Here is a 14,887-nt window from a genome sequence, read left to right on the forward strand (position 1 = left end):
GTAAAAAGTAGGAAAAGTATTACATTATTTCAGATGAACATTTTTTAGAAATTATCATGTGTTTCAGTCTCAGTGGGCTATGAATAGGTATCTCAATCCTGGCAATGATTTTTGTTGGCCATGCTTCAGCACATCTTTCTTGATTCACCTGTGTTCTTATGTACTTTAAATCCACCCTCAAAGCCCTATGGTGTGACCATCATCCTTCAGGTTGAGAGGTGATGAGCTTAAACTGTGAAAGGAGACAGTCAGCCTTGCTCCTGTATTGGCAGAAGAGAGGCCTCAGGTATTCTGAGCATGATTCGCCATTTTCCTGTAGTTAGAATAATAGTATTTTAAATCCACTTTCCACAAGATATGACGCAGTTCTCCCTGAGGACCTCAGCATACTACCTCAGCAGTGTTCTGAATCTGTATGTAATGGGAGGTAAACCAACACAAAATAAATGAAAACTATAAGCTACCAGTTTGTGGTGATATAAGGTGTTGATGAGATCTATGAAAAGAATGGGTAGAAATCCCCATTCAGAAGAGCCTTAGATTTTTGAAAACCTCTCTTTCTGTATTTGGCTACTGTTAAACACACAGAGGATCAAACCTTAATTCCATCATTCCAAGGGAAGTTTTACTGTTGACTTCAGCAAACCCAGGATTAGCCATTTGGTTTGCTTTTACCCAATACTAAAATATTACCTAGAAGAATCTACCAATATAATTAAAAAAAAAAGGTGGGTGATCTGCTTACATTATACATTATGCTTTTGTAATTTTATAAAGGAAACAATATTTTACCTAGCTATTGATGGTTTCTTTTAATGATCAAAGTGCAAAATAGGAAAATATTTAATGCCTCTCATTTTATTGACGTATGTTAAATGTCCATAATTCACTTTTGTAGTATTGCTTCGTTTACCTTTGTCTTCCCAGTGAAATATGTAGCATGTAACATGTCAGTAAAGAATTGGTTGTATTGCTTATTTTCATCATATGCACCAAACTGTGCATATAATATACTGGGCATACAATTGATTACTGTGTGGCATAGTGGGGAGGGAATATATTCACTACATAATTTGTTTCTTAATTCACATGTTTATACTACTAAGGACACCAATATATGAAGTAGGATATTAATATATACAGTTTACAAAAACATGCTCTTTAGCTTCTTTGTTTTATTGAAAAAGAAATAGCCTTGATTGTCAATTTAAGAAGTTCTTATAGTGATACAATAAAATTATACAATATAGTTATGTCTGCATATAGTTATAAAGGCAGGATGAAAAGCAATAAAGAACTTAGTATTAAATGAACATATGAGAAAGCTGACTTGAAATCAAGGTCCTGTATTTGGGCATTCAAAATTCTGGTTTTAATACTCAGCTGTGCTGTAGACTTCTTGTATACACTTGACCAAGTCACTTCATTGTTTTACAGTACAGGTGTGCAAAGCAGGCCGTATTTGATTTAGATTTGGATTTGGCCAGAATCAGGGACAGTGATTCAATTGGTTGATTCGGACCACTGTCCCTGACTCAATTTGGCCAAATCAGAATCTGAAGATTAGATCCTGATTGTGTCCAAATCGCTGATTCTCCTAGAGACAGCTTTAAACGTTTTTTCTACGTACCTCAAGTTACCAGGCACGGCATGTGAGTGTTGTGATGTTGGGGTGCATGGAGCGTTCCACAGGAGTGGAGGGGGTCCCTCCACATGCTCGGCAGTGAACCCGGAAGTGGACCAGAAGTGCATCGGCCACAGGGGGAGCCCGGCTGTGTCCCCAGACCCAGGAGGCACCAGTTGCCAAACCAGGGGGCTCCCCAGTGCACTCCCTCGGAGACCCAGAAGTGGACCGGAAGTGCTTCTGGTCCACTTTCAGGTCTGCTGCCGAGCATGCTGGGGAGCCCCCTGTGCCTCTGTGGGACAATCCATGTGCCCCAGCATTGCAGCATTCATGAGCCACCTGCTACCTGGAGGTATGTAGAAAAAACACTTAAAGGTGTGTCTGTGTCCAAATCTCTGAATCTTTCCAGATCTCTCCGAATCAATTTGGAGGGTTCTAATTCAATTCAGAGCGATTAAACAGTCCTCTGATTCGATTCGGATTCAGAGATTTGGCCACCAAATTGGTCCGAATCTCCGCTGAATTGAATTAGGGACCAAAGCTTTGCACAGCTCTATTTAACAGGTGTATAACTGGTACTTTACAGGTATTTACAGATGCTTCCCTTTTTTTTTTTTGGTTCTCAGTCTGTATTGTCTATCTAAAGTAGTGATTCTAAATCAGGGTGCCCCAGCATCTGGGGCGGGGCCTTGAGTTCCTTTCAAGAGAGCTGTGAGGTGCTATGTAATGTAAGCACTTTTAAGTGTGCAAACATGATTTGCAATATAAATGCAGAGATTTCAAATGGGAATCCATAGTGTTAAAACTATTCTGATCTATTGGTCTGGGACAGAAGTTCCATAAACCAATTTGTCCTCAATCAGTTAAGTCTGATACTACATTCAACCAGGTTTATCTTAAACCAGTTTTGTCCATTTTGAAACTGGTTTATGTGCACTGAACTTCTGTTACAGGTTTTAACCAATTTCTGATCACTTTGTTTCAGTTTCTGAACCAGTTATGTGTAACTTCTGTCCCTAGCCATTGTGGTCCTTCTGAGTTCTTTGCAACAGGTGCTCTTTCATTAAAGGACTGATTAACTACTGTTTTACATTTTGTGAAGACATTTATGCCAGTGCAAACGATGTGTAAAACATAGTTCTCTTCTAGAAGTATTTTACATCTAGTTTGTACTGAATTTTCATTAGCGTAAATGAGTGTGCCAGGCAATAATGAATCAGATCATGTGTGCTTGTACATTATCTTGGCCTCAATCTTGGTTAGGAAGAAGTGGTCTATAACATAACTGTAGACAAGTACTAAATAAATTATACAATCTCTTAAATTCAGTGACTTTTGGGGTGGAAAGTGGCAGGCAGCAGATGCACAGCTCTGGGATCTGGGAATTTTGATAAAAGGACACCAGAGTAGCTTTCGCTATCATGGCAGATGACGTGTAAGATTTAATAACTTCTCAAAGGTGTATTGGATAGAATGTAGAGCCAGGTTGCACAGCTAATGAAAAATCATGTCTAGAAAGTTTAGCCACGTGCTTTATGACATTCAGTAAATTCTGAATTCTAGTTTTGGGTAAAAATTCAGAGTTCTTCTTTTTAATGTGGTGTCCCTTTTTCCTTAATCAGAATTTCCTGGGTGGTATGCTGCTCTGCAAAAATGTGACATAATTGTCTGGCAAGTTGGCTTCCTTTTTATAACTAGTACCAAATTAGATAATTTTCTTTGTTTTAAAGGAAATTCAAAAAAAGGAATTTTTAAAGGAAATTGAAAAATTGTAAACAGAATAGTAATTTTAGTCCCACAGACATTCTTCCAGTCTCACATTTTGCTCTACTCTATACAGTATTTGGTTTCTCTAGTATTACATGTCATAGCATTTAGATATTTTCAAAAAACATAAATTTATTATATTTCTAAGAGTTAACTTCTGCTTTTGACACACATACTTAATTCCAGCTAATGGTAATGGCAGTTAGGCATGCACTTTGAAGGCAAAATTCTGTTCCTAAATATATGATTCCAACTGTATTATAACTAAACATTTCCATCCTCCAAATTAAGCACTCACTATTTGCAGGATATTCTCTGTAGAAAATATGTCAGCCTTCATTATCTTTTCACTCCTCCCAACTTCCTCCCCAAAAAATCTGGATACAAATGATAAAGATCCGAAGTTAAAACTGTCGTGGTTTAGTGTATGAGCCTAAAAAAAAAAATCTATTTATGTTTTTTATGGTTTTTCATATTCCCTTTGAGAATTTTCCAGTAGATAATTCAGTGGAATATGTTACATTTCCTTGGACTTTGTATGTCTCTATTACACCTAGCAGTAGAAACAACAAAAATGAAAAGCATACTTTTTCAGCAGTTCCTTCATTTACAGTATTGCCGTATCTGCCAGAAACACTGAGCTGAAGTGTTATCATTTGACAATTTTAAGATCATTTTTGTTGAGTTTAAGGGTTTTTCTTTCTGTCACTACTCTTGTGTAAAATATGTGAGCAGCATAAATACAACGTATACTCACAGCTTATGAGTGTTAGGGTTATTATAATTAGAACCGTGCAAGCAGCTCATTTGTTCATCTGCTCTTGAACTGAAAAATCATAAAAAGTTCAGTTTAGATCTGACTGCATTTAGAATGTTTTGGGGACATTTCCGATTGCAATAGCTCTTTCCTTGCCCTTCCTCCCTGAAAATGTGTTTTGTTCAACATGAAACATTCTGTTTGACCAGAAAAAAATCCATTTTAGTCACTTGTAAGAAAAGCAAAGGAAAAGAAGGTTTACATTCATAGAACGGCTGGTAAGGGAGCTGCCTACCCTCCTGTTACCCAGTAACTCTGGGCTTAGAGCACTCACCTGGGAGCTGGAAACCCAGGCTCAGTTACCTTTTCTGCCTAAGAGAGAACTGGAATCTACATCTTTCCCCTTCTAGGAAACTGCCCTAATTAGCCAAGCTAGAGAATCATTCTCACTTATTTGCACTCAATTATTATATAAGTATTATAGGCAAAGTAGAAAAGTTCCAAGGAGAAGGCCTGAGGGAGACCTTTCCAGAATACCCTACAGTCTGTGGCAGTGGTTCTCAACCTTTTTTTGTACCAGGACCATCAATGGCCAGTCCTGACCCAATAATTAGTTTAAATAGAAAACAGACCCCCGAACCTGCTTGTGCCCCTCTCTCCCTAGCCCTACAGCCCCCAACTCCCTAGCCCTGCTGGTGCCCACTCATGATCCCCTACCCCAAGCCCAAGTCCCGCCCCCCAGTGTGTGGGGCAGGGTGTGTGTGTGTGAGATGGGGGACACCTACTCCCCAGTTTTGTGTACCCACAGAGGGCATAAGGCTGCAGCAAGTAGGACCCAGTGCAGGAGGGCAGAATGGGTTGCAAGATTTGTTGCTGCTGCTGCCACCAGTGGAACCAACCCTCATGTCAGCTGTGCTGGGGGAGGAAGTAATGTATGGCAGGGGAGGGACTGCCCTCGCTCTCTCCACCAGCTGCTTGTGTACCGGGCTGTGGCGCTACCCTGCTCCTATAGCCTGGCCACCACCACCACTCTCCTTAGGCTGCCTGCGCTGCCCACCATCCCACCTCCCCTCTGGGGTAGAGCCACAGCCTGGGGGGAGTAGCAGTGGTGGTTGGGCCATGGTGGCAAGGTAGAACTGTAGCCTGACTTATGAGCAGCTGACAGTGGGAGGAGGTGAGGGCAGCACGGCTGCCCCACCCCCATCTGTTACTCCTCATACTACTGGCAGCACAGCTGATGCAGGGGTGTCCGAGTGCACAGCAGCAATGAGTGTTGCTGACCCACTCTGCCCTCCCATGCTGGGTCCTGCATACTGGGCCACAGAGGTGGCTCCTGCCAATGCTGCTCCAGCTGGTCTGCAGCTCCATGCCCACTGTGGGTGCACAAATTTGGAGCGGCATGTACCCCCTCATGCCTCCCGAACATCTCACCTATGCCCCCCACCCCATAGACTTACCTGCAGGAATCTTTGGGAGCTGCTGTCATGTTGCCTGGCTGCCATATGCATGTGTGCATGTGCACATGCACAGGGCGTTTCCTACCTAATTGCCATCCTCCTGATCCCCTCTCAGCCCCAAGCAGCCCCTTGCAGGCTGGAACTGTGCCAGCCTGCAAGGGAAAACCTGTGGTTTCCCACATTTTCCTGTTTTAAAGGAGCACATTTTTAAAGTTTGCTTCCAGTCCCTTTTGTATATTCTTGCAATGCACTTTTGGGTTGTGACCCACGGGTTGAGAAACACTGGTCTAGGGGTTAGCACACTTATGCAATAGGTGGGAAACCTTGTTTGAAATCTTTGCTGAGCGTACCCCTCCTCTTGGGACCATTTCACTTTTAACAAAATCCTTTAGAAATCAGAGGCAGGGGTAAAGTTATAACAACTAACACTCTCATCTGGGAGATGGTATACCTGGGTTCCCTTTATTTATGGATACAAAGTGATTAAGTAATGATCATTAAGGTATCTTTTTGGGAGGCAGGGCATTCCCCTTAGATTTCGGACTGAACTTAGATCTGCCACTTCATAGCTGATGGCTGTAACTTACAGTCTGTTGGAAAAAGTGTGCGGGTTTATTTGCCTGGATTTGTAAATTGTTTGGAAGAACACCTCTTTTTTGGTGAATTTACTGTTCGTGGTGGGGGAGGGGGTCACTTAGTACTACATATTATACATGTATTTTCTTAACTAAACTGAGAAAGGGATTTTGCATTTGATATACAATTTCTTATTTCTCAATCATTGCTCATCTGTCTTTATTATCCATTCTCCCACTTTCCATTGACATATGTAGTCCTTGTTTCATCTTCTGCATCTCCTAATGGCTCCTGAGATATGAAGGCTTAAAACTGTGACAGCATGATTTGTAGGAAAGATGTTTCAGTTAATTTTCAGAGGTTTCTCAAATTAATTATTTAGAATTTTTTCTCTCCCTCTTGTGGTTGCAGTTTGGCATATGGTGCTTAACCTGGTTTGACAGGTGGAGGGATGAGAAAAAAGCAGTAGACTTGTTTATGCTCTTTTTGAACCCAGCTCCTTTTCATTTTATGGAGCCAGAAGGGGGAGCTCAATGAACCAAGGGAAATTAAAGTAATATAGAGCAGAAGCTGAATGAGGCCATGGGGAAGAAGTTCAGCAAAGTGGAGAAATGTATTCCGAGTAAAAGGAAAACTAGAAGGGAAAGCTACAAAGGGAGATAAAGAATAGGTAACGTGCCTGGTAAGTCAGAGGCATTCAAAAGATGGTCTCCAGCTTCATTTACTTTCCCTTTTCCAATTCTCCTAATGACCAGGCCTTTCTCAAGGATACCAACTCACTTTTTCCTCCTCTGGCTCTTTGGCTGTTCAGGTCAACACAGCATGAGCAGGTCTGGAAGGAGCTGAGGAGAAAAAGGACAGGAAGAGAGGTAGCTGGAGCAACCAAATCCAGTCAAAATTATAGAGCATTCCTTAAGTAGCACAGGTCTCTCTATGGCTGCTTCTATAGCCACTCCTACTGGCTGAAGTTTCTGGTTGACTCCTTTGTGTAATTTTTTACTCTAGTTACATAGCAGGAGGAGGGAAGATAACATATAGGTCGTATCATCCTCAGAGTTGACTATCATTATTCTAGGTCCTGGGAGAGGTACTGAGAAGAATGTGTGGAGAAAAATGACTTGGCCTCCTTTACCTGCACACTTCTTCCAGTGCAGCAATCCCTGTTTGGCTGCTTCTGTATCAGCTCTTACCTGTTAAAGCCTCTGCAGAATTTCCCCAGTACCACATGGTGCCGGGGGGGAAGTAAGATTCAGGGAAGGAACCAAGTAGAGCCAAAAAGAAGTCAAGGACCATATAAAAAGAGACTGCTCAAATTTGGTCTTTTTATTTTTAGTGTAGAACAACTTTTTAACAATTTTAATAAAGCAATTGATTTAAAAGTGGTAAGTCTTGAAATGTATAGGTGGGTAAGAGGAAAAATGTGTTGTTTTTTTTAAATAAAAGAGTTGGCTTGGAAGCAGTTTTTTTTAGAGGAGGCACACTTCTCTAATTGTTATAAGGGAAAACGGGAGTTTAGGAGTCATGGTTCCTCAGGTTATGAGATACTACCATTGACCATGTGAGCTTGGGTGAATTATTTAACCTTTCTTTAACCTAGAGGATGGTAGTAATCTGTGTTCATCTGAAGTTAGGCAAAAGGCAGGAGGGTATGGCAGCTTATAGACCATCTTGTTCAGAGTCATGACCATTCATGTAGCCTACTTCATCAGCAAAGTGCACTTGACAAAGTAGATTATAGCCTATGCAAGCTCATGCCTCTCTGAACAAGTTAGTTTATAAAGTACAAGAGGCCATCTGACTTTCTTTACCTTGTTTTTCTTAAGGGCAAACTCAGATACCCTTCCAAAGTAGCTCATGACTCCACACAGAGACCAGCTGATTTCAGTGGGGTCCCCTGTGGAGTAGGGTACTATTCAATACAAGTAAGGGTTTTGGAAGCAGGGTAATTACACATATTTACTGCAGAGGGGTAATGTGAGACTTAAAGTGGTTGGAGACCCTTAGATGAAAGGCAAAATGTTTGGGGTTATTTTTTTTTTCATTTGCTGTTGCCCCTCCTTTAATGCTTGTTTCATTGTTATCTGAAAAGGATAAGCTATTAATAACAAACAAGCAAACACCAAAAATCTTTGTACATATTAACTAGATTTGTCAGTTTCTTGTGAAGGAACCATCGTGGAAAATATCATCTGCCAGGGGCTACTGAAGGAAACCAGTTTACCCTGCCCCATAGAGAAGAGCTTTTAGATTTACTTCATGCCAGGAGCTGACAGATTCTCTGTGACTCTGCTCTGAATGCTACTGTATGAAGCAGATTGGAGATAATCTTAGTTGAAACACTCCTCTATACTGTAACGAAGGTGCATTTGCAAAGTTAGTGACAGGGCCCCCCCAATTAATGGAGTAATGCTCATTCAGAATGATGTGTGTAACTCAAAAAATAGTTTAACTACTTGTGACTAACACACCCATCTCATCATCTTGCTGATAAAACCATAATTCTATGCTGTGCTGTATGCTCTGAGATTCTGTGCATGTGTATATACAGTTTTACATTGGACTTTTCAAGCGTATATAAGTAAGTTTCTAAAAAGGGGTATAGTGTCTAGATTTCAGTTAAAATTTTGAGTCCTTCTTTTCTGATTGCCTAAAAAACAATCTGCGTGAAAATGTTGAAAGTTGTATAGCATGCGTGCACACATTTGTGTACATCTAAAAAAGTAAACTTGCTCTCTGCATGTCGCCAGAGGCGGGTGGGTGAGGGCAATGGACCTCATCAAACTGCATTAGGGTCAAAACCTTGTGGTTTTTAAAGGCCCTTAATGTTGTCCAGCTGCAAGAAAAGAAAAGCGGGGGGAAGGGGAAAAAGAACAGGGGCTGGGAGAAAAAGAAAAGTAATAGGGAACTAAGAGGAAAAGCTGGAAGGAATAGAGAATGGAATAGAGGTGTGCATGTCTGTGTGTGTGTGTCTGAGTATGTAAGAGCAAGGAGACTGACTTTTTATTTTTTTAAAGTGAGTTCAGTGCCAGCCTGGACATTGGCCGTGCAGACTATTGAGCCATTGTCTGCTCCATTTCCAGAATAGCCCCTAGTTAATCACTTCGGCTTTGAAGGGAATTTCCTCGTGGAATTCTCTACTGAAAAATCTAATCAACTGACCTGCCCTCTCGACAATAGAAGGCTTCCCCCCCCTTTCCCTTATTGGGGCGGGCTCTGTAATGTAGCCTTTGTGCAGAATGAACCCTCCCAGTAGGAGTGGATAGCTGGTCTCTCTCTCTCCCTCTCTGTCTCTGCGTTTGTATGATGTGGAGAATTCACACTGTCTTCTATGTGTGTGAATGTGTGTGTGTGCTTTCCTATTTGACCAGATGCTGCATTGCACTGGCCAGTCCCTGTCTCTGCATGTGTGTATGTGTAAGTGTGTGTGTGCGTGCGCCTCTGTCATTTCATGTCAAAGGTCCATTACCTGATTACCTTCCTCGTCTGCCAGATTTTTATCTAGATAATTGGAACTGCTATGGAGGCTGTGTTCTGCCAGCCAGCTTAGATTCTCTAAAACCATAGTTTGTCCACCTTGTTATCTGTGGCTGTCTGGGCAAAGGAAATTAAAGAGATCCACAGCTAAGGGAGTCCTTTAACTCGCTCGGAGAAGGGGAGTGGGGTGTGGGGGGGGAGGATTAAAACAACCCCTAGAGGACAGACTTTTTGTTGTGGTGGTGTGTGTGCGTTTGTGTGTGCGCGCGCTGTTTTGGCATGTGGATACCTTTTCCCCTCCACACAGCAGGGCTGTTTGATGGAGTTTGGAGCTGAGGAAACTTTGGTTTTGTTGCCAGGACGGTTTGCAGCACTTTGTGGAAAGCAAGAGCTAACAGTGAGACCGACAGAGTGAGTGACAAGTTGTTTACAGGTTTCCTTGAAGGGGCCTCTGCTATATTTCAATCTGTCAAAGTTGCTTTTCTTCCCTCAGAACAATGCCTGATTGTTGTGGTTTGGGTTTTTTGTGTGTGTGTTTGTTTTTTGTTTTTTTTTTTTCCCCCTTGCAATGGGAGAGAAAGGGAGAGAGAGAGAGAGAGAGAGTTGGGGCGGGGGGGCACAAAAAATCTTTGAGCATAAATGCCTTTGCTAACATTTTTATATATCTGATCTTTTCTTCCCTGTTTCCAACTCAGAGAGAGTTGATAAGTGCTTCAGTTTAATCAGGCTGCTCTTGTTCTATCTTCTTTCTTCGCTGATCTTGCTCAGTCAGAGGGGCTTTGCTCCTGGTTTACAGGTTTAGGTGGGTTGTTTGGGGGTTTTCTGCTTGTGCTGTGGGTTTGGTTTTGTTTTTCAAACATGAAATGAGTTGACTTTTCACATTTTGTGGTGGCTGGAGGACAGAATTAAAAGGAAAGGACAGGCACCCTGAGGTTGTCTAGTGCTTTGCAGCCGCAGCAGGCTGCTCCGCGGTGGGGGGAGCTTTATAAACAGTGTCTACTGCTAAGTGTGCTACCCCTTTAAGAGACTGGTCAAGGAGTCCTAGCTCAGAGAGAGAGAGAGAAAGAGAGAGAGAGAAAATCAATCGGTTTAGAAGGTTTGGACTCACTTGACAGGTTCAGTTGGAGGCGATCATAGGTGGCTGCTGTGACAAAGGGAAATTGTGCTTTTCCAGCATGCTAACTGACCCTGATTTACCTCAGGAGTTTGAAAGGTGAGTCGAGTTTCTGTCGCTATTATTTATTTAAATATGCGTGTGCCTGTCCCCGAGTGTGTGCGTGTGCATGTGTGTGTGCATAGGCACATCTAGAGAGAGAGAGATTTTACATAGGACATGTATAATATATACACACAACTCTCCCTTTTGCAGCTGGCTCTGGAGCAGTGGGGAGATGCTCCCCCAAAAGACTGCCCGATGGAGAAGCTTTACCTTTGCTATTCAGATTACATGTCAGTGAGCTGGATCATTTTGTTGCTGTTGTTTCTGCCTGAACTGGATTGCAGGAATCTGGAAAGTCCTTTAAATCTGCTTCACCAGTGATGCTTTTCTGGTGTTGTTTAGCTTTGTTTAGCTCCCTAGTGCGGATCTTAATGAACACTATCATGATCTCTCTGTCTCTGTCTCTCCCTCTCTCTCTCTTTCTCTCTCGCTCTCACACACACACACACACAATCTCTCTTCTCTTATCTGAATTAGTCTACTAAAATATGGGAGGCAGTATTTGATGCAGAATGCCTTCAAGTTTAGCATCTCTCTGTCTTAAAGGAGTGATTTCTAGGGTGACATTAGATGTCTAGCAGTGGGTGAAATGGTGGGTTTAACTTCCAGTTTGATCCTTCAGTAAAACTTTGGGAGGCAGTCTGTAAAGCACATGACCTTTTGTTGATCTAACGCAAGTGATTATTTTTAGTCAAGTTAACATCACAGCACTCTGTCAAGAGGACATCCTTTAAGTTGCCCAAAAAGTGCAACTCCTGATTTGAAGTTTTAGCCAGCACCTCCCTCACTGCATGTCAAAAGCTGAATTTTGATTTATGACTTATTTATTTTCCTCTTGTTAAAGAGGGGGGCTTGTATGTTTGCAGTGAAGTTTTTGCTATCACTGGCAATGGTTTTTAACCTCCTACAGCTCAGTGCTTATTTCACATAAATCTGGCTTTTCTAAAATATGTTTGGAAGCTTTCTATCATACATTTGTACACTTATCCATTGAAGTTTCAGCACCAATTCCCTCTAGCAGCTTAATTTTTAAATATTATAAATAGCCTCATGTTTTGCTCTATAATAAAGAATTCAAACTTTTCATTTCTAAGTGGTAAATAAAAGAATGCCAAGATGCATGTTACTTAGGCTTTTTTTCATTTTCATGAAAGCTACCTTCTGTATAAACATTTGGTTGTATCTGACTATGCAATGGAAGCTAGGTGCTAGACCAGCTGGTTAAAAATATGCTAAGTCAAGCTGTTCATCTCTCAAAACTATGAATTTGATAGTAAAGGCAGAGAAAAGAAAGCAAGATAAAAACATTTTAAGTGGGCAGAGAAACACACATTCAGTGAAAGGACAAGAAAAAATTCTGGGATCAAAAGAAAGGAGAAAAATAAAATTAGGGAGGAAATTCAGAAAAGCAAGAACTATTTTAACACTTTGTGTTGTCTTTTGTGGCTAAAACACTTTGTTACCAGAAAGCGGCACTGGCATTGCTAAACTGCTCCAAAGGTTTCATTTAATTCAATTAATTTTCCAACTCTACTTAAAATACTTGGCATTTTTCTTTAGTTCTTATTATTGCGATAGAAGAGTAAAGATTGTTTTTGCTCATGTACTGTATTAAGTTATCAACAACAGTACCTGGAGTAACTGTTACTGTTAGTGGTGATGAACCCAAAGCTAATACAAAAATAACTGACTTAATACAGTCAGTAATTAAATGCGTTTCTTTTACTTTACTAAGATTATACATAGAGATTTGTAAGCAAACTGTTAGAATGTTTTTGAACTTTGAAATGAATGGAATAAGTATAAAGTCTGTTATACCAAATGCATTCCTTTTATTTCTGTGTTGATAGAGTTTTTCTTTTTTTTTCCTGAAAAGTTTTTTAAAGAATTCTTTTTTAATATTGAACCAAACTTTTTCCATGGTAACAAAACTGAGTATTTTTTTTTCAAAGCAGACATTTCATTTTCAGAGCTCAGAGATCTGCTCTTGTAAATGTTCTAGTTAAATAATCAATAAGCTGCTGTTCTTTGTGCTATGCAGATATCAAAGGATAAGGATAGGAAGCAATAAAATATAGACCTCACAACACATGATTTTTTTCTACCATTTTTCCTGTGCAGTTGCAATTGGTAATATAAACCAATATCTCTGTTAATTATTACCATTTGTTTACACGGTGTGCATGTGTTTGGCTATACTTACACACGCACGCGCGCGCACACATGCACAGAGCAGGTACTGTCTATATACTATACATATATTAATTAAGACTGGCATAAGGACACATACAGTTAACTTGCATATCTAAGTTATAAATGCATCACACAGAAGAGGTTGTTCTTGCACTGTTACGTTCACATCAAGCACAGTTCTTTGAGTGTGTTTTCTCTAGTCATCGAGGTCTCACCTGTCACATCCACATTATCAGTTTCAGTTTTGTTATTAATATGCACCAGCGCTTTTAAAACTGGCTAGTGAATTACAAAGAGGTAAAAAATTAACGTATAGAAGTGTCTGCCGTGAAGGTCTCATGGTGTGTGTAGGTTCTGCGGAAGAGTTATTCTTCTTTCCCTGTCACCCTCTCCATAAGCAGAAATGTTCATGTAACATAGTACCCCAATCACTGTGAGCAATTTAGAAACTTTGGGTCACCCCAACTTTTTAAAGATTCAGTGAGTTTGAATGAAGGAAACTTCTCTTGTTTATCTGTGTTCATTATCATGGACAGTTGCGCTACACATTTGGAAAGAAAATGGCCCACAGTGTCAGATGAATAAACAATCATTAATTCATTCAGCAGCAGTAGTAACTTGAATTAGGTTTTGTGAATTATCCCATATGATTTATTAATAGTTCCAGAACTGTGAAGTTTTTTGGTCTCTACTGAAAAGTTACTTGCACCTCTTTATTCCTGTTTGTGAATTGAATGGATGAAAGGATCATGAGAAAATACAAACTGAAGATAGGGACCCTGAAATTATGTGGAGAAATTATAACTGCAATCGGTTTAGTCTCTGTTTATTAGGGAATAAATGATAGCTGGGTTGTACTTTGTGATGTTCAGATAGAATAATCCCAAATTTTTAAGGAAAGGAAGGAAAAATCAGGAATGATTAAATATATTTAATTAAATACAAAACATAAACCCACAATAGAAAGAAAGTTGAACTTCCTAGAGAATCACTAGTGTAGCCAGAACTATTGCTAACAGTGCTGAATTTTACAGAATGATTAAGAGCTCAAAAATACCCAACATAAAGTTTTAATGTCTTAATAAAATCTAGTAAATGAAAAATAGATAAAGTGACTGCTTAACAATGTCCCTAGTGTATGGGATGTTCTTAAACCTAAATTAATTACTGCATATTTACATTTCTCTGTAGACTCTGAGAGTGGCTAAACTAAGCATCACGACAGAGTGACATCTTTTTTTACTTGTAGCTCCAAGGTAAAGAAGTATGTGGTGTGTGTTTGTTGAAGGAGGAAGGGTAGGTTAATGTTTCCTAAGAAAAAGGGAAGAGCTAGAAAAGACAAAAGGTGGAGCGATTGGGGGTGGGGGGGAGGGATGTGAAAGAAGTTTAACATTTAAAATCACTCATTCTGCGCACTCTTTAGAAATGACAAGAGCAGCTAGACATTTTATAGAAAGGAAATGCTCAGCGGTGTAAAGTAAGTCTCTGCTGGGAGAGGAAAAAAACTACTTATTTGGTGTGCTGCACAAGTCATTTCAGACTCCCACTGAATTTATTTTGGGGTTGTACCAACACTGTCAAATGGAGAAATCATTTTCCTAAAAGGAAACTTTGCGTATTTCAAAGTGCTTTATTTAGCTAAAGTTATCCTGAAAGATTTCACTTATGCTGGCTTTGCTGACATTTTATGTGAAAAAAACCCACATTTTTATCAATGGGCTTACTAAGAATGATGTCCTCTTAAAATCTACCTGTAGAAAGGGTTGGGGGGAGGGAGGGAGGAAGAGCAATTTTGAACTTGGGTTGGATGTCATTTACAT

The 14,887-nt window shown here is 40.3% G+C and overlaps 1 protein-coding gene across 24 annotated transcripts in view; it reads left to right on the forward strand.

Moving 5' to 3' along the window:
• The window catches only part of SOX5 (SRY-box transcription factor 5), a 914,829-nt gene that overhangs the window by 508,410 nt on the left and 391,532 nt on the right, over positions 1 to 14,887 (forward strand). For 2 of the 24 annotated variants that reach the window (XM_090043592.1, XM_090043611.1), the window contains exon 1: positions 10,771 to 10,868. The exons of 18 other annotated variants lie outside the window; for them this stretch is intronic. In XM_090043592.1, coding sequence (XP_089899718.1) covers positions 10,831 to 10,868 — 38 coding nt within the window. In that variant the 5' untranslated portion in view covers positions 10,771 to 10,830. Of the gene's footprint in view, positions 1 to 9,454; positions 10,067 to 10,094; positions 10,869 to 14,887 lie in introns of those variants that run through there. 4 more of the 24 variants (XM_090043604.1, XM_090043601.1, XM_090043602.1 and 1 more) reach the window with 4 other exon arrangements.

This window comes from Crocodylus siamensis, chromosome 4, assembly GCF_052110815.1.
Source record: "Crocodylus siamensis isolate JL-2025a chromosome 4, ASM5211081v1, whole genome shotgun sequence".
NCBI lineage: Eukaryota > Metazoa > Chordata > Crocodylia > Crocodylidae > Crocodylus > Crocodylus siamensis.